At 42.9% G+C, this 19,784-nt stretch overlaps 1 protein-coding gene across 1 annotated transcript in view; it reads left to right on the forward strand.

Annotated features, from left to right (window-relative positions):
- The first annotated feature begins 1,773 nt into the window (after window positions 1–1,773).
- Window positions 1,774–19,784, forward strand: part of GPATCH11 (G-patch domain containing 11) — a 193,378-nt gene continuing 175,367 nt past the window's right edge. Inside the window, exons 1-2 of the mRNA XM_082250256.1 lie at window positions 1,774–1,849; window positions 10,803–11,029. Of these exons, the coding sequence (XP_082106382.1) occupies window positions 1,788–1,849; window positions 10,803–11,029 (289 nt within the window). The 5' untranslated portion in view covers window positions 1,774–1,787. The remainder of the gene's footprint in view (window positions 1,850–10,802; window positions 11,030–19,784) is intronic.

The following is a 19,784-nucleotide window of genomic DNA, read 5'->3' on the forward strand; positions in this document are numbered from 1 at the left end:
TAGCCTAAAATGTTAAAAAATTTTGATTTTTAATTTTTTTGGAGGGAATTTTTTATATATGAATGGGAAAAATATTGTTTTTTTTTTTTCAAAATTGCCGCTCTTTTTAAAAAAAACGTAAAATTTGCACAGGTGATCAAATACCACCAAAAGAAAGCTCTATTTGTGGGGGTAAAAAAGGGCATAAATGTATTTTGGGTACAGCGTCGCACGACCGCGCAATTGTCCGTTAAAATAACGCAGTGCCGAATCGCAAAATATGGCCTGGTCAGGAATGGGGTAAAAATCTTGACGTTTCGTCAGTCAAGTTGATCCCCTGATGATGTCAGCCTTGACTGACGAAACGTCGGGAACGTGAGACCATACACATCTGGGTCTGAGGAGCGCAGCGTGGAGCGGCGTCTCCCATCCCCAGCAAACGATTTCATTGAAGGCTTTTATCTGCTTTTTGTCTAGTAAGTGCAATTTGTCTTAAATAAATGCTTGATTGATAAGAGATACTGCTCCATGAGACTATTTTTTCATCCCTGCATATGGCTTGGCTTTCTGATTATGGCACTGACTCTGGCTGTGATGACCTCTACTTATGGGAGCAAGATGCATTAGAGTTCCTTACTGGAGTACACAGCGCATTTGACCCCCTATAATCAAGGGGTCCATTAAATCTGGTAAGCGGCTCATATAGTTATTCCACTGGGTGATCGTGTGAAGGTGAAGGCTTTGCTAAGGAAACCACCCTATCAAGTCTGTGTCTTCCATATTGGCTGTCAATTATCTAATTGCTTTGGACACCAGAGACTTTATTGCACGAATCATCCTATATGGTTTATATGGTTCACATGTTTGTATTTATTTTATATATTTCTGTTGAGCGCTACATCCCCATTTGTTCACTATTTATCACGATTCCACGTTTGTGTAGCAGCTGACAGCGTGGGAGAAATCCCACTTTAAATTCAAATTTATATATAAATTTATTTATTTTAATTAATTTTTTCACACCATTTGCGCAGTTTTTTTTACCCCTTTTGCACAAGAATTTTGTCCGCCGACTACAGCCGACTGCAGAAGTGATGTCATGTGATGGTTAACTTTCCCTGTGTTTTTTCTTTTCTGAGCATGCCCAGTCTTGCAAATCTGCTGTCTGTCTGCCGAATTCTGTATTGACTGGCAAACAATCAGCCGCTCTGGTGTCGGCATACAAAAATTTTAATGCTTGCACGACTCTTTTCGGCCGAAAGTGCGCTGTCGGCTGTCGGAAGCATCATACTAACAAGCCGAAAATCGGTCGTCGGCCGAATCTTTTCGGCCGACAATCTGCACGTGTGTACGGGCCTTTAAAAAAATAAAAAAATGCAATGCTGCAAAAAGCATAGGGTGTGAATGGAGCCTGAAACTGACAGGCAGGAGGACGCGTTTATGACAAAAGGAGACCTACTTGTCAGCATTTTTTAATGTGAGTTTATTACAAAATTGGACAAAATATATCATTTACTACTACAGCAACTTCTAAATTATCCAGTAAACTATCTCTGGGAATTAAATCCGACAATACGTATTTTTCTACACACTATTTCGCTGTATACAACACAGCCGCACCCCTGTCAGCTACTCTCTCCCCACCTACTAGTAGACTTGTTACATTCCAGCACTAAAGATGGCGCTTCGTGCACCTACCATGTGAGGGCAGCTTCCGGTGGGAAAGAGATTATGGACGTACCAGTGTAACCCTGATTAGCTCCCTTCCTGTTGCTGATTTACGCCAAGAAGTTAAACAACATATCGAGATGAGTAATGCAGGGGAAGAAGAGGAGGAGGATTATATGTCCGATAACTTCATCAATTCATTGTAAGCAGCGCATGGTTCTGTCTTATTCCATGGGGGCGCCAAGCTAAATCAGAGACCTGGTTGTAGTGAACCAGCCTTGAGAGCAATGCAGATCTGGACTGGGCAGCTTCCAGCAGATGAGCCTGCATGTAGCCTCTCTATTGTTATTATTAGTTTTACAATGTGTACAATAATCTGCATGTTGTGGGATTTCAGGAAATCAGAGCAAGGTGGAGATTGACAACAGAAATGAAAGGGAGGCTTTCATGGGTGTATGTAGATACCTGCTAAAGAGCCTCCGAACCTGGGAATACTAGGAGAATGAGGCTACCAATGCCTGAGATACCTGCTAAAGAGCCTCCAAACCTGGGAATACTAGGAGAATGAGGCTACCAACGCCTGAGATACCTGCTAAAGAGCCTCCAAACCTGGGAATACTAGGAGAATGAGGCTACTAATGCCTGAGATACCTGCTAAAGAGCCTCCGAACCTGGGAATACTAGGAGAATGAGGCTACCAATGCCTGAGATACCTGCTAAAGAGCCTCCAAACCTGGGAATACTAGGAGAATGAGGCTACCAACGCCTGAGATACCTGCTAAAGAGCCTCCAAACCTGGGAATACTAGGAGAATGAGGCTACCAATGCCTGAGATACCTGCTAAAGAGCCTCCAAACCTGGGAATACTAGGAGAATGAGGCTACCAACGCCTGAGATACCTGCTAAAGAGCCTCCAAACCTGGGAATACTAGGAGAATGAGGCTACCAACGCCTGAGATACCTGCTAAAGAGCCTCCAAACCTGGAAATACTAGGAGAATGAGGCTACTAATGCCTGAGATACCTGCTAAAGAGCCTCCACACCTGGGAATACTAGGAGAATGAGGCTACCAATGCCTGAGATACCTGCTAAAGAGCCTCCAAACCTGGGAATACTAGGAGAATGAGGCTACCAACGCCTGAGATACCTGCTAAAGAGCCTCCACACCTGGGAATACTAGGAGAATGAGGCTACCAACGCCTGAGATACCTGCTAAAGAGCCTCCACACCTGGGAATACTAGGAGAATGAGGCTACCAACGCCTGAGATACCTGCTAAAGAGCCTCCAAACCTGGGAATACTAGGAGAATGAGGCTACCAACGCCTGAGATACCTGCTAAAGAGCCTCCAAACCTGGGAATACTAGGAGAATGAGGCTACCAACGCCTGAGATACCTGCTAAAGAGCCTCCAAACCTGGGAATACTAGGAGAATGAGGCTACCAACGCCTGAGATACCTGCTAAAGAGCCTCCAAACCTGGGAATACTAGGAGAATGAGGCTACCAACGCCTGAGATACCTGCTAAAGAGCCTCCAAACCTGGAAATACTAGGAGAATGAGGCTACTAACGCCTGAGATACCCGCTAAAGAGCCTCCAAACCTGGGAATACTAGGAGAATGAGGCTACCAACGCCTGAGATACCTGCTAAAGAGCCTCCAAACCTGGGAATACTAGGAGAATGAGGCTACCAACGCCTGAGATACCTGCTAAAGAGCCTCCAAACCTGGAAATACTAGGAGAATGAGGCTACCAATGCCTGAGATACCTGCTAAAGAGCCTCCAAACCTGGGAATACTAGGAGAATGAGGCTACCAATGCCTGAGATACCTGCTAAAGAGCCTCCAAACCTGGGAATACTAGGAGAATGAGGCTACCAACGCCTGAGATACCTGCTAAAGAGCCTCCAAACCTGGAAATACTAGGAGAATGAGGCTACCAACGCCTGAGATACCTGCTAAAGAGCCTCCACACCTGGGAATACTAGGAGAATGAGGCTACCAATGCCTGAGATACCTGCTAAAGAGCCTCCAAACCTGGGAATACTAGGAGAATGAGGCTACCAACGCCTGAGATACCTGCTAAAGAGCCTCCACACCTGGGAATACTAGGAGAATGAGGCTACCAACGCCTGAGATACCTGCTAAAGAGCCTCCACACCTGGGAATACTAGGAGAATGAGGCTACCAACGCCTGAGATACCTGCTAAAGAGCCTCCAAACCTGGGAATACTAGGAGAATGAGGCTACCAACGCCTGAGATACCTGCTAAAGAGCCTCCAAACCTGGGAATACTAGGAGAAAGAGGCTACCAACGCCTGAGATACCTGCTAAAGAGCCTCCAAACCTGGGAATACTAGGAGAATGAGGCTACCAACGCCTGAGATACCTGCTAAAGAGCCTCCAAACCTGGGAATACTAGGAGAATGAGGCTACCAACGCCTGAGATACCTGCTAAAAAGCCTCCAAACCTGGGAATACTAGGAGAATGAGGCTACCAACGCCTGAGATACCTGCTAAAGAGCCTCCAAACCTGGGAATACTAGGAGAATGAGGCTACCAACGCCTGAGATACCTGCTAAAGAGCCTCCAAACCTGGGAATACTAGGAGAATGAGGCTACCAACGCCTGAGATACCTGCTAAAGAGCCTCCACACCTGGGAATAATAGGAGAATGAGGCTACCAACGCCTGAGATACCTGCTAAAGGGCCTCCAAACCTGGGGATACTAGGAGAATGAGGCTACCAATGCCTGAGATACCTGCTAAAGAGCCTCCAAACCTGGGAATACTAGGAGAATGAGGCTACCAACGCCTGAGATACCTGCTAAAGAGCCTCCAAACCTGGGAATACTAGGAGAATGAGGCTACCAATGCCTGAGATACCTGCTAAAGAGCCTCCAAACCTGGGAATACTAGGAGAATGAGGCTACCAATGCTTGAGCGCTTCATCACACCTTGGTTTGGGGTACACAGCTTGCCAGTTATTTTTTTGTTGTTATATAAATGAAAAATTACCTGAAATTTTAGCAAAAATCCCCAATAATTTCTACTTTGTTATAAAATGTACTCAATTTAAAAAAATCAAATTTCTTCAGCACTTGAAGCCAAAATGTATTCTGCTAATTTAGATTATGCAAAAGTTATGGCATCTGCAAACTATTGTGGGGGTATGGATATATATATATATATATATATATATATATATACATACTGGAATTTACGCATTTATATACTGGTACAGGCTGGGATCAGCAACATATAGTGGGACTATGATAGGGTGGCGTAAATCTGGCCCTAACAAATCCTATCTGGGAGGGCCACTAACCGACACTGAAGTTTTTAGTTACAGTGATCAGCGATAATACTGTACACTGACTCTGTACTTATGACATTGGCTGGGAAGAGTTAATATCTAGGGGCAATCAAGGGGTTATTTTTTGTGTGTAAATATGTGCAATGTATGCTGCTTTTACTTTACTAATTGGTTGTTGTTTTTTCTTCCTGCCTTTTCAGGGAGAAGAAACAGCCAGATCGCTGTTCACAGAACAGGGTTCTGTGTTTTTGTAAACACGGAACTCTGCACTTGATTGGACAAAATCATTGGCTAAAGTCACCTGTCAAACTTGTGTTGTGTCCAATCACAGAAGGGGTCAGCAGGAAGCTCGCACATGCATGCTCATAACCCAATCAGCCGATCATATACGCAATCGTGCCTGTTCCTGCTGCCCACTCGCAGTATATTTCCTAATAGCAGCTGGCAGGTAGTTAAACCAGTTTGTATATTTACTTTTTCTATGTGCTAAAAAGCATACGTGATATTTAATGTTACAGTAGAGCTGCACGAATAATCATTAAAAAAAATCACAATCTCAATTCAACCCCCCCCCTCACAATCCTAATCCGGCATTTCCACGATTCAGTGCAGAGCCATTCTCTGCTCACAGCAGAAAGCTGTCAAATAAAAAAATAAATAAATAAAAAATCAGCCTTGCTCAGCGCTAAGAGATAAGAGAAACATTATATCATTTCATTCTTTTACATCAATGGGATGAACTTCCTTCTGTAAGTTAGGTTAGTTTAAAGCGGAGTTCCACCCGTTTTTGCAGATCCAATTTTTTTCATGTCCATCCTGAATGCTGTAATAAATGGCAATTTTGTTTATTTGTACATACCTATTTTAACTTATCTTCTGCTGCACTTCCAGCTGAGGCTGCCTAGGCGATTACGTCACTAGGCGATTTGCAAGGGCTCCTGGGATGGTGGCGTCATGTATCCCAGGAGTCCTTGCGAATCGCCTAATAACAAAATCTTGCATTATTTCCAGACCAGCAATGACGCAAATGAGAGGATTGGGATGTCATGATTGACAGTTTGCTATAGCAATTAGACGGGAATGTCCGCCGCCGCCATTGTTATGGCAACCTGTCGGGAAGACAGATAGCCACTCAGTGTGCAGGCGCGAGATCAGGAGGTGCATGCTGGGTAGCAAGTTGCACCGAATCCCGGAAATCAAGAGAAGAGGGCTTCAGATGCCCACAGATGACATGGAACCTGCCTGCTTCCGAGATCTGGTTAGTCTTCAAATTTTTTAACACAAAAAACAGGGACTACACATAGGACACAGCTCCTGATTCTTCTTAACCATTGGATTATACTGCCCCCCTACAGGAGAAGGACACTAGGCAGGAAAAAAACTTGACTATGCCTATGGGGCAGTCCCAGGGGGTATACACCCACTCTCAGCTATAGGCACTATTTCTTGCTGGGATCTCTGGTCCTGGCATTTTTCTAAATTTGAAATGGATTTTCTGTTTTCCTCTTTTTTATTATTTTGTTCCTGTGAGAACTACAATCAAGTGCCGGACGAACTGGATAATATAGATACTTGGGGGCCATCCAGTCCGAGCGCGTGCAGACCGCAGCTCCATGCTAGGTCGGCCGTGACATAGCCCCACTAGGCGAGGGCTGGCCTGCAAATTAAATGTCTTGCGAGGACGCATATGAACTGATTTTGGCCGTCGCAACATTTCCTCCTGGCCGTCAGCACCCACATTATGAAGGAGCGGTTTCCTGTCCGGAGTGGTGCCCACCCTATTCCTGGTGTGGGAAGTAGCTCCCCCCCCCCCCACTTCCCCTAGAGGGTTTTTTTTAGAGCGGAGGATCGCGGTACTGGGGTATCTGGATGATCCTCTTCTGCGAATGGAGTCTCCAACTGCTCTGATGGACTACTGGAGATTGCTCGGTGCACTTTGAGGGAGTTCGATTGGATCTGGAAAATTCAGGAGTCTGATTTGGTTCTGTCCACAAAAACTGGACTATCTGGGTCTGACTCTGGACTCCGCCTCAGCCAGACTGTTTCTTCCTCCTGTTCAGCAGACGGTCCTCTCTCCGGGCTTGTGTGCGCATTCTGGGCCTGATGGTGTTCACCCTTGAGGAGTTCTTTTTTGCACAGTTCCAAACAAGATCTCTGCTAAAGAGTTTCTGTTGAAATGGATCAAGGATCCATGGTCTCTAGAGGTGACTTCGCTCTACGGCTCCTTTGACAGGGAAAATCCTTCTTCAGGTGCGGAGCCGTCCTCAGCACAGACGTGCTCAGCAGGGGGTATGGACTCTGGCAGAGCCCAGACTGCCGATTAGTGTACTGGAACTTTGAGCGATCAGACTTTTGCTCATTGGACAATCGTCTTCAGGGGTGTCCGGTACATATTCTTTCAGACAATGCCACGGCCGTGGTCTATTTCAATCACCAACGGGGCACAAGAAGTGTCCTAGCGGCTCGGTAAGTAGCCGGCATTCTAAGGTGGGCTGATTGATTCGTTCCAGCCCTCGCAATCTTCTGCCACGAGTCCTGTGCAGGATTCAGGCAGAAGGGTTTCTGGTCATTCTAGTGGCTCCAGACTGGCCTCGCCAGTCTTAGTATGCTGAACTGGTACAGCTGGTCGCCGATGCTCCTTGGGGACTTCCTCTCTGGGAGAATCTGCTGTCCCTTGGACTGATCTTCCATCCTGCTTTACAGTCGCTGGCTTTAACGGCTTGGCTGTTGAACGCAAGGAGTTGAAGGATGGAGGTTTATTTGAATCAGTGATTCCTTACGCTGTTAAAAGCTAGGAAGTCTGCCTCTAGGAAGATCTACCATCGTATGTGGAAGATGTACCTTGCGTGGTGTGAGTCTCTTGGGGTTCATCCTCGGTGGATCGGATCTTAACCTTCCTTCGACGGGGGGGTTGAACAGAATTTGGCCTTGCATACCATCAAGGGCCAGGTATCGGGTTTTGGTGGTCTTTTTCCAACGACCTTTGGCCACACACTCCCTGGTGCGTACCTTTTTTTCTTCAGGGTGTCCGAGTTTTGGTTCTTTCAGTGCAGGCTCCATTGCCGCCCTGGAATCTTAATGTGTTGCTTTCAGGTCTACTGAAGCTTCTCTTTGAAAATATTCAGGAGGTTTCCCTGCTTAAGCTACCCCAGAAGGTGACCTTCTTGGTGGCTATAACCTCTGCATGCAGGGTGTCGGATCTGATGGTGTTATCGTGTCGTTCACCTCTTGGTGATTCACAAGGATAATGTGGTGGTTTGCCTCTGACTGTCTTTTGAATGAAGACAATGTGTTGCCTTCCCTGTGTCCCAGACCTAAACATCTGAAGGAAATTGCCTTGCATGTCTTGGATGTGGTCTGGGCATTTAAGGTGTACCTGGCAGCTACAGAGTCTTTTAGGAAGTCAGACTCTTTTTTTTTTTTTTCTCACGAACGGACTTCACAAAGGGTTGTCCCCTTCTTCTGCAACCATTTCCAGTTGGATCAGTGAGATGGTGGTTCAGGCCTATTGCATCAGTGGTCAGGTTCCTCCTTTCCCTGTTTAGGAGCACTCTACTAGGGCGCTTAGTGTCTCCTGGGCTTTCCGCATAAAGCATCAGTGATGCAGGTACAAGCCCTCACCTGGTCGTCGGTGCTTGCTTTTACAATGTTTTTGTAAAGTGGTTGTGTTGGCATCTGCGGATGCTTCTTTTGGCCGCAAGGTTTTTGCTTGCTGCCGTTTAGAGGACCTGGTCCTCTTTGAGGGTGTATGTTTTTTTTAGGGGAGCTCCAATTTTTTTTTTTGGTTGAGCTCCATGTTACCTGGTTGGCTATGGTCAGCCTTGGGATTTTTTTTCTGCTGTTTCCAACCCCTCATGCTTGACACTGCTTTGGGACGTCCCAATGGTTAAGAAGAATCAGGAGCTGTGTCCTTCAATGAACGAAAGAGAAAAAGGGATTTTTGACTTACCATAAAATCCATTTCGCTGATGTTCATTGATGGACACAGCACCCACCCCTCGAGTTTGGTTTTTTTCTTTTGACACTGCTTGTAACAGAGTGAGTACCTATAGCAGGAAGTGGGAGTATACCCCCTGGGACTGCCCCATAGGTGTAATCAAGTTTTTTTTTTTTTTTTTTTTTTTCCCTGCCTAGTGTCCTACTCCTGTAGGGGGCAGGATAACCCAATGGTTGAGGAATCAGGAGCTGTGTCCGTCAATGAACATCAGAAAAATGGATTTTACAGTAAGTCAAAAATATCATCTTTTTTTTTTTTTTTTTAGGGAAAAAATACACTTCAATGAATAAAAAAACAAACAGTTAGCCCAATTTTTTTTGGTGAAAGATGTTACGCCAAGAATCGTGAGAGAATCATAATCTCTATTTTAAGCAAACAAATTGTGATTCTCAATTTATCCAGAATTGTGCAGCTCTATGTTAAAGTCATTTTAAAGTAAGATATTTTTGACCTTAATGCATTCCCTGTTTTAAAGTAAATAAGGTCCCAGTAATTGTAACCACCCCACCCTATATACTTACCTGAGTTCTATCTTGATTCAGCGCTTTGCCCTTCTGCAGCGGCACTGGTCTCTGTCTCTCTCCTTTTTGTAGGACTTTGGGCAGCAGCGGGAGACTCTGACTCCGGGTACTGTCAAGCAAATTCTGTGTGTGTGTGTGTGTGTGTGTGTGTGGGGGGGGAGATAAAGCTGTGCTGTGTGTGTCTATGGAAGCATACAGCAGGGCTTGGGAGCATGCCCACGCGTGTCCCTATAGAACAGAGCTACGGAGCACACACTAGAGGAGTCCCCCAAAATGGCAGTGAGGGACCCCAGAGGAGGAGGTTCCATTGCACAGAACAAGTAAGTATACCATGTTACCCAGATGCATAAATGCAAGAACCGTACATTTTCTCAGACATTAGAAAACCTGCCTTGTAAGTTTGAAGGCTCATTCACACCATACGTACATAAAAACTGATGGGGAAACCAAATTTTTTCATCTGTTGACGGCCCTGTTTACACCATGGTACAAAGAAGTCAGTTTTTTGTGCACGCGTTCTGCAAGGGCTCAAAAAAAAAATTTCTGTATGTACCTGTTCACACCACAAAATGCATTTTTTTTTCTGCGCAGGATTCTGCAACGTGTATGCAGTTTTCTGCGTGGGAAAAAAACTAACATGACAACATTGGTGTGAATGGGGCACATAACTGACATGAATGAAAAATTATGTCCTCGTGCATTACAAACTGAGGTAAACTGTCTCTGCTAGTGAAATCTGCATTGTTTCCATCGGTTTTCATGCTTGTATGGTGTGAACGAGCCCTAGTTTTCATGAGCGTTAACATCAGTTTTCATGCACGTCTGTTATGTGCCATGTCCACACCAATGTTGATGTCATGTCAGTTTTTTCCCATGCAGAAAATGGCATACACCTTGCAGATTCCTGCGCAAAAAAAAAAAAAAATGCACGTGATATCAGTGTTGTGATGTGAACAGGGCTTATAGAGAACCATTGTTTGTTTTTTTGTTTTGTTTTTTTGTGCCCTTGCAGAATGCGTGCAGAAAAACTGATGTCTCTGCACCATGGTGTGAACGAGGCCTGAATGTGATTAGTGATGCAGAAAACAGACAGAGGGTTACACAGCTCAGGCTTCAAAAAGTACACTCCCTCTGACCCTCTATTGCTTGGGCCCAGATTGATGTAAATTGGGGGAAATATCCTACTTGATGGTTGCAGTGTTTATTGGATAGCATTAGTATCTCATAGAAAAATTCCGTTTTTGAAGAGAGGTTATGTTAAAAGAGCAAACGCTAAAGTATGTGCCATTCATTTTTAGATTTGTTTCTTTTACTTTTGTTTCAGAAAAGATGTTCGACCAGGAATACCTGTACCCAGAAGTGTCAAGGCATCCTATCAGAAGGAAGAACGGCATAAGGAAAGTAACATTAAGAATAGACAGAAAAGCTTGAAGGAGGTGGAAAAAGAGAGCAGAGACACTGTTCTCAATAAGGCCCTTAGTAATGAAAACAAAGGATTTGCTTTACTTCAGAAGATGGGCTATAAAAAGGGTCAAGCCCTTGGCAAACAAGGTAACCATTTTTTTTTTTTTCGATATTTGAAAGTTTCGATTTGTGAAATGCACTTTACCTACTTGACCCCTGGAAGGCTTTACCCTTTCATGAGCAGGGCATTTTTTGATATTCAGCATTGTGCTACTTTAACTGTTAATTGTTTGGTCATGCAACACTGTATGCCAATGAAATTTTTATATAATTTTTTTAATTCACACAAATAGGTTTTTTGGTTGTTTTTAATTTTTTGATATATAAATGAAAAAATACCAAAACTTGAAAAAAAAAAGAGAGCATTCTTCGTTTCTGTTAGATTATTTGTTTGCAAGATTTTATTTTTTCAAAATGTATGACAAAATGTAGTGTGCTACATTTCTTTGGTACAAATAACCCAATTCAGTATACATTATTCTGTCTGTGTGAAAATTATAAAGCAGGTGTAGGCAACTTAAAAAAGGTGGAGATCTACCTGAACAACATGGGAGAAGACAAAGATCACCGAGCACAGTTTCACCTCCTTACACCGGTTTTAAACCCCAAATCCCTGTACTGCTGTGTCACAATCAGGTGCATTGCACAGTAAACATTGCCATACTGCCATGTCGCAATTGCGTGCATTACACAGTAACATATCTCCTCTTCACCACCTTTTTAAACACTCTAATTGCTTTTCAGAGGAGCAGCAGTGCCTGCTGCACTTGTGAATGATCTCTTAGTTGCATTTGGCAGCGGCACCCCTAGGGCTCGTTTACACGTAAAGTTGGGATGGGGGTTTAAAACCCTGCGGTTGAGTTGTGATTTTACAGCCCCCTGTCCCTCCCCACTTTAGCTGCTGAGGCAGCAGCCAAAGGTGTACACATGCCGCAGCAGGAATTGGGCCCCCTTTTGCTTTTGGCTGGTGCTACCGCTTGCCAAATCTGGTCCCATTCAGGTAAATGAGGCCACTCTGCAAGTGCCCCGCAACTTTGTTCTTCTGCAGGGTCCAAGGGGTTAATGCAGATGGTGAGAAAGCAACACAATGCTGCCTGCTTAAACCCTTTGTTTGCTGTAGTGTACAATGTTGCAGGGCACTGGCAGAGCAGCCCCATTCCTTTGGGTAATGCTTGGTAGGTGTTACACCCACCAACCACAACAGGGCATAAAACTCCTGCTGCGGCATGCACTGCAGCCAAAGGGGGTGTGGTTTGGGCGGGGCTGATAAAAACATGTTTTAATTATGGGGTTTTTCCACCCACCAAACTGCAAATGTAAATTTACCTTTACTGTTCTGAGCCCCCTATAAGGTTGCTTTCACACGGATGTGATGCAGTTTAACTACATCGCGGGTGCAACTGAGTGATTCTACAACCTTCCTGAGTTAGCTGCCCTTTGCCATAGACTTCTATTATATCCTGCATGTGTGATGCACTTTCTGAAATGTGTGGTGCATTCTTTCAGGGTTATTTCATAAGGAAAAGAAAGAACTGAAATATTTTGTAAACCAGCAATGATATGACTTTGCACAAGTTTTAAAATCATTTTAGAAGAATACCTAAAACCCCCAAAACATTATATATTTTCTGAAAGCAGAGACCTTAGAGAAAAAATATTGGTAGTTCCATATTTTTATGTCACATGATTTTAGCGCAATAGTTTATCAAGCGCAAAATTTCAGTAAAAAATACACTAGAATGAATTTAAGGGCACAAATGCGATATATTACTCAATCTTTTTGTAAGATATAAAAAATGAAGTTGCACCAAGTAAATATATACCCAACATATCCAACCTTAATCACTTTTAAGAGCGGAAGGATTTGCCCCCTTAATGACCAGGCCATATTTTGCGATTCGGCACTGCGTTACTTTAACGGACAATTGCGCGGCCGTGCCCTCACAGAGGAAGAACAATGAGAGGGAAGATGTGGACACCCTAGATGAGTGAACAATAATAATAGCTACATGCTTCTGGCATATGTGCTCTGAGTCTGATTTATGGTGGAACCTCTAAATTATTGACGGTCCCTGGTAATTCATATTTACACCGGCATCTCGATCTGGATTCAACAGGGATTTATTTGATTGGCTCATTGATTACCATTATCTGGTAAGCTCACAGGCATTCCTTACTGACAGACGCACCGTGGAGGAGAATTTTTATCTAAGTTGTTGTGGTGGAGGACTGTTTATTCTCTATAGCCTTTGTCATACCAATTGCTCTTGGGACTTTATTACCCTTTATTTATCCTGTGTTATTTAATTACACATTTATTTTGATTATCACTTCACTGTTATCACCAGTGTGCATGTTTTATACATTAGTTGAATATATTTTTTATATATATTTATTTATATATGATTGGTCATATATAGCGCAGCTTCACTTTGTTTGTTTGTTTAATAATGAAGCTTGAATGTTGCAGCTGAAATGCAAAAAAAGTCTAGTACTGTAGTAGGGAACAGCCAAACCTCCACCATCTTTAGGCTGTAAATGGGTTAACGAATCATAGGTTGTTTCCCCTTCCATATTAGAATGTGAAAAGAGAGTCTATCTTCTTGAACCACAGCTGCAGAACGCATACAGGTGAGTTGTGTAAAAATATATAATAATTGGGGGGCCCAAATCATTTTAACTAGGTTCGCATTACCCACAACCGATGGAGTTTGCACCATGTCTTGCTTTTAGTTTTAAATTTGTCTAGTAAAGGTTGTAAGTTATATTTCAGATAAGTACATCAGGATAAACCCAGACTCCAAGGCGTTTAAACCCAGGGACAATTTTTATCTACTGTGCACAGGGAGGAATGACCATCTGTTGATCATCTAATGGGAGGAGCACTAATTTGTCCCAATTAATCAAAAATCCTGAAAAGAACCCAAAAGAGGTAATAAGGGACATAAGGGAGAAAAGGATTTGTTAGCATCTCCAAAAAAAATAGCGTCATCCCCATATGGGGCCAATTTGTCTTCCGTCAATCCCCACTTGAAACCAACAATGGTGTTTGATTGATGAATTGCCACTGCCAAGGGTTTGACCGCCAGGGCGAACCAAAGAGGGGACAAAGGGCACCCTTGGCATGAATTAGGAGCCTCAGTCGCTTCCTTGCATAATTCTTCCAGTGTAATGGGAGAGTTGAGCAGGTTCAAATCAACACTGTTCAAGTGAGGAATCTTAAGGGGGTCCAAGAAGTCAGTTAATTGTTGGGGTGCGTATCATACTTTACTGCTGTAAAATGCCTGAAAGGCTCCCAAAATTCCTCTGGGTCATGAGTGAGCACCCCTAAAGCTCTATTAATAGAAGCAATATTTGTCGGAGATTGGGAACTAGCTAGCACCACTAGTAAGGGACCAGTATTTTCGCCATCAGCAAAGTATTGACAACAGGTAGTGCCTGCTGACTTTTAATAAACACACACTCACCTGTCCCAGTATCCAGAGATGTGGCCACCTAAACCAATGCTTTTCTCCCTCTCCTCTACCCGGCACCGGCATCCCAACTGTGGGCACCCGGCTGTGACTGCTTGCGGCTTCACAGCCGGAATAGCTCAGCCCATGCGTGAGTCATTCCGTGCCTGCTGAATGGCCTGGCAGTCTTCTGGGACCTGTGATATGTCCCAGAAGACTGCAGGGGGAGAGGAGGACTTTTGCTAGGATCGCCTAGGTAAGTGGGAGCTGGTACTCGTCAAAAATAGGTACCCCCACCCCCCCCTCCCCAAAAAAAAAATATATATACAGTGCCTTGCGAAAGTATTCGGCCCCCTTGAACTTTTCAACCTTTTACCACATTTCTGGCTTCAAACATATAAAGATATAATGTGGATAAATAAATCCGCGCTAAGGATATCAAGGGATTAGTACAGTATGTGCACAAATAAGCTGCAGCCTCCCTTAAACTATAGCCAAAGGCTATAAAGATAGATAAATAAAATGGAAGGTGATGGCGCTGCTTATTTTATAAAGTGCAAATAAATATAAGATGTTTAAATATAAATATGATTGAGGAGTAAGTTAATAGATAAAAGATGCGGAGGTAAAAAAACCAATAACCAAGTAAAAAGATCAAACGTATGGTGTTATAAGGGATATAAAATAATCTAAAAATATTTTAAAGGTATATAAGAGAAACAACCACCAGAGGGCGTAATAAATAGCAAGATGTGACAATAAATATGCTTGTGTATATGCCAAAATAAAAATAAACAATGTAAATATATGACAATACTAAATGAATTAATAAAATTTATAAAAGGTGTTGGTTCCGCAAGTGATAATATAAATAATAGTGGATGAATTAAATAATAAATAAATAGTGAAAAGGTGATAAATGTGCGGGAAACTTTTATGCACGGGATGGGTGTGCAAAAAAAACGGTTGGTATACAGTGCAACAAAAGGTGATAACAATAAATATATCAAGGTGAATCAAAAATAAATGTGCCAAAAATTTTTTTTATAAATATGCAGGTGGATACAAAGGTGCGGGAAATCTATTTGTGCAACGTGCAAAAAAATTGTGATATTAAATCAGTCCATATAATAAAAATGAGTCCATAAAATAGTGGTGATAACAAAAATATAGGTGTACAGGATGTCTTACGGTGACCCCCAAGGTGGGTGACTGGTGAGTGGTAAAGTGGCCCCTGGTAGAAAGACCTACTCACCAGATGTACCCACCCCACACAGGGGTATAGAGCGGGTACTGAAGAGGTATCTTTTAATCCTGGCTCTGTGTAGTAGTTCCCTTCCTAGGGGAGATGTGATATGGAGTCCGGAGTGTCCTAAGTGGGGTCCGGTAGTGAAATATTGTGGTATCCAAAGCCTCGTGGGTAGATCAAGTATGGCCACTCAAGGGTATATGGATGGAAGGAAAAAAAGAGCTCGATAGTGTATTATCGTTTTGCTAAAAAGTTTAATGTTAATTCCAGCAGCAAAATGGGTACTCACATATACAAAATGGGAAAACAGCGAGGTATCGGCGTCCCGGAACGCAATGCGTTCCAACCAGAGACCGGAACCGGAAGTGACGTGACGGCGCTTGAGTGGCCATACTTGATCTACCCACAAGGCTTTGGATACCACAATATTTCACTACCGGACCCCACTTAGGACACTCCGGACTCCATATCACATCTCCCCTAGGAAGGGAACTACTACACAGAGCCAGGATTAAAAGATACCTCTTCAGTACCCGCTCTATACCCCTGTGTGGGGTGGGTACATCTGGTGAGTAGGTCTTTCTACCAGGGGCCACTTTACCACTCACCAGTCACCCACCTTGGGGGTCACCGTAAGACATCCTGTACACCTATATTTTTGTTATCACCACTATTTTATGGACTCATTTTTATTATATGGACTGATTTAATATCACAATTTTTTTGCACGTTGCACAAATAGATTTCCCGCACCTTTGTATCCACCTGCATATTTATAAAAAATTTTTTTGGCACATTTATTTTTGATTCACCTTGATATATTTATTGTTATCACCTTTTGTTGCACTGTATACCAACCGTTTTTTTTGCACACCCATCCCGTGCATAAAAGTTTCCCGCACATTTATCACCTTTTCACTATTTATTTATTATTTAATTCATCCACTATTATTTATATTATCACTTGCGGAACCAACACCTTTTATAAATTTTATTAATTCATTTAGTATTGTCATATATTTACATTGTTTATTTTTATTTTGGCATATACACAAGCATATTTATTGTCACATCTTGCTATTTATTACGCCCTCTGGTGGTTGTTTCTCTTATATACCTTTAAAATATTTTTAGATTATTTTATATCCCTTATAACACCATACGTTTGATCTTTTTACTTGGTTATTGGTTTTTTTACCTCCGCATCTTTTATCTATTAACTTACTCCTCAATCATATTTATATTTAAACATCTCATATTTATTTGCACTTTATAAAATAAGCAGCGCCATCACCTTCCATTTTATTTATATAAAGATATAAAACTGTAATTTTTTGTGAAGAATCAACAAGTGGGACACAATCATGAAGTGGAATGAAATTTATTGGATATTTCAAACTTTAACAAATAAAAAACTGAAAATTTAGGCGTGCAAAATTATTCAGCCCCTTTACTTTCAGTGCAGCAAACTCTCTCCAGAAGTTCAGTGAGGATCTCTGAATGATCCAATGTTGACCTAAATGACTAATGATGATAAATAGAATCCACCTGTGTGTAATCAAGTCTCTGTATAAATGAACCTGCACTGTGATAGGCTGGCCATACACTATACAATTTTCTTGTTCAACATTCCTTTAGATTTACCAAAACCATGTAATATAGGGTCAAGCCTACAAACTTTCAATTTGTATGCAATCAGGCAGGCCCTTGTACTACATAGTTTAAGGTAAATCTAAAGGAAATTGAATAAGAAAATTGTATAGTGTATGGCCAGCCATAGTCTCAGAGGTCCGTTTAGAGAGCATCATGAAGAATAAGGAACACACCAGGCAGGTCCGAGATACTGTTGTGGAGAAGTTCAAAGCCGGATTTGGATACAAAAAGATTTCCCAAGCTTTAAACATCCCAAGGAGCACTGTGCAAGCGATAATATTGAAATGGAAGGAGTATCGGACCACTGCAAATCTACGAAGACCTGGCTGTCCCTCTAAACTTTCAGCTCATACAAGGAGAAGACTGATCAGAGATGCAGCCAAGAGGCCCATGATCACTCTGAATGAACTGTAGTGATCTACAGCTGAGGTGGGAGACTCTGTCCATAGGACAACAATCAGTCGTATACTGCACAAATCTGGCCTTTATGGAAGAGTGGCAAGAAGAAAGCCATTTCTTAAAGATATCCATAAAAAGTGTTGTTTAAAGTTTGCCACAAGCCACCTGGGAGACACACCAAACATGTGGAAGAAGGTGCTCTGGTCAGATGAAACCAAAATCGAACTTTTTGGCAACGATGCAAAACGTTATGTTTGGCGTAAAAGCAACACAGCACATCACCCTGAACACACCATCCCCACTGTCAAACATGGTGGTGGCAGCATCATGTTTTGGGCCTGCTTTTCTTCAGCAGGGACAGGGAAGATGGTTAAAATTGATGGGAAGATGGATGGAGACAAATACAGGACCATTCTGGAAGAAAGCCTGATGGAGTCTGCAAAAGACCTGAGACTGGGACGGAGATTTGTCTTCCAACAAGACAATGATCCAAAACATAAAGCAAAATCTACAATGGAATGGTTCACAAATAAACATATCCAGGTGTTAGAATGGCCAAGTCAAAGTCCAGACCTGAATCCAATCGAGAATCTGTGGAAAGAACTGAAAACTGCTGTTCACAAACGCTCTCCATCCAACCTCACTGAGCTCGAGCTGTTTTGCAAGGAGGAATGGGCAAAAATTTCAGTCTCTCAATGTGCAAAACTGATAGAGACATACCCCAAGCGACTTACAGCTGTAATCGCAGCAAAAGGTGACGCTACAAAGTATCACCTTAAGGGGCTGAATAATTTTGCATGCCCAATTTTTGTTTTTTATTTGTTAAAAAAGTTTGAAATATCCAATAAATTTCGTTCCACTTCATGATTGTGTCCCACTTGTTGTTGATTCTTCACAAAAAATTAGTTTTATATCTTTATGTTTGAAGCCTGAAATGTGGTAAAAGGTCAAAGTTCAAGGGGGCCGAATACTTTCGCAAGGCACTGTATGCCAAATGGGGGAGGGGAGGAGAGGAGGAGTGCTTAAACGTCCCCTTTTTGAGTGGAGCGCCACTTTGTGTAGACCTGTGTGAGGGCCGTGTTTGCACGCACGTAATGCACAGGCGTTTATACTTCTGTGTGCAGACAATTCCATTTGTCTATTGGAAAAGGCTGCATGGACCCAGCTGCTGCTCCCAATTTGACATTCATGTGGGTGTGTGTCTCTGAACTTAATCTGTCTACAATTGGTGACATTTATTCACTAGGATGTCAAATTGGAAAAAGGGGCTTTGCCCATGCAGCCACTGCTACCATTAGCCATGAATGGGACTGCCTGCGCACGGATGCACGGAACACCAGGGCAAACAGCCCTTGAACGGGTGTTCTCTGTGTGAATGAGGCCTAAATCTGACAAGTTGACTGTCGCACATAGGTCTCCCTGCAGGTGACTTGAGGTCTACTTGCAACCAATCACATGCTTGCCTCATCATTCACAGGAATAAAGCACTTCCTCTGTCCAGACCTGCTCCGCCTTGCGGCTACCACCTTTCTGTTACAACCATGCTCCCACCCTGCTACTTCAGCCACGCTGCAAATATGTAAGGTAAGGTCAGACTCTCACTTATTAAAGGGTGGACTCTGATGGAGACCCTGAGGTAAGGGGGACTCTGGTGTGGAGTCTGATGTAAGGGAGGCCCTCTGATGGGAAGGAACCTCAAACAAACTCTGGAAATCCATCTTAAAGGTTTATTTCAACATGACCAGGTTAAAAGCAAATGGCTAACGCATTTCTGCATTTCGTTTTGATGAGAACACATGAAGGGAAAGGGGAGACCTGATAGGAACCTTTAAATACATAAAGGGGGTGAAGGTTCAAGGGGTTGGTACTTTCAATGTCAAACCAAAATCAAGAACAGGGGGGGGGGGGGGGGAGACATGACCTCAAACTAACTGGAGGAAAATTCAAAACTAATCTTCGAATTTATTACTTTACTGAAAGAGTAGTTAATGCTTGGAATAGACTCCCAGCAGAGGTGGTGAGTCAATCAATAGTAAGTGGTTTCAAACATGCTTGGGACAAACCTAGATCTATACACAGACAAAAAAGT

This window comes from Pelophylax lessonae (genome assembly GCF_965119305.1).
Source record: "Pelophylax lessonae genome assembly, chromosome: 3".
Lineage (NCBI taxonomy): Eukaryota > Metazoa > Chordata > Amphibia > Anura > Ranidae > Pelophylax > Pelophylax lessonae.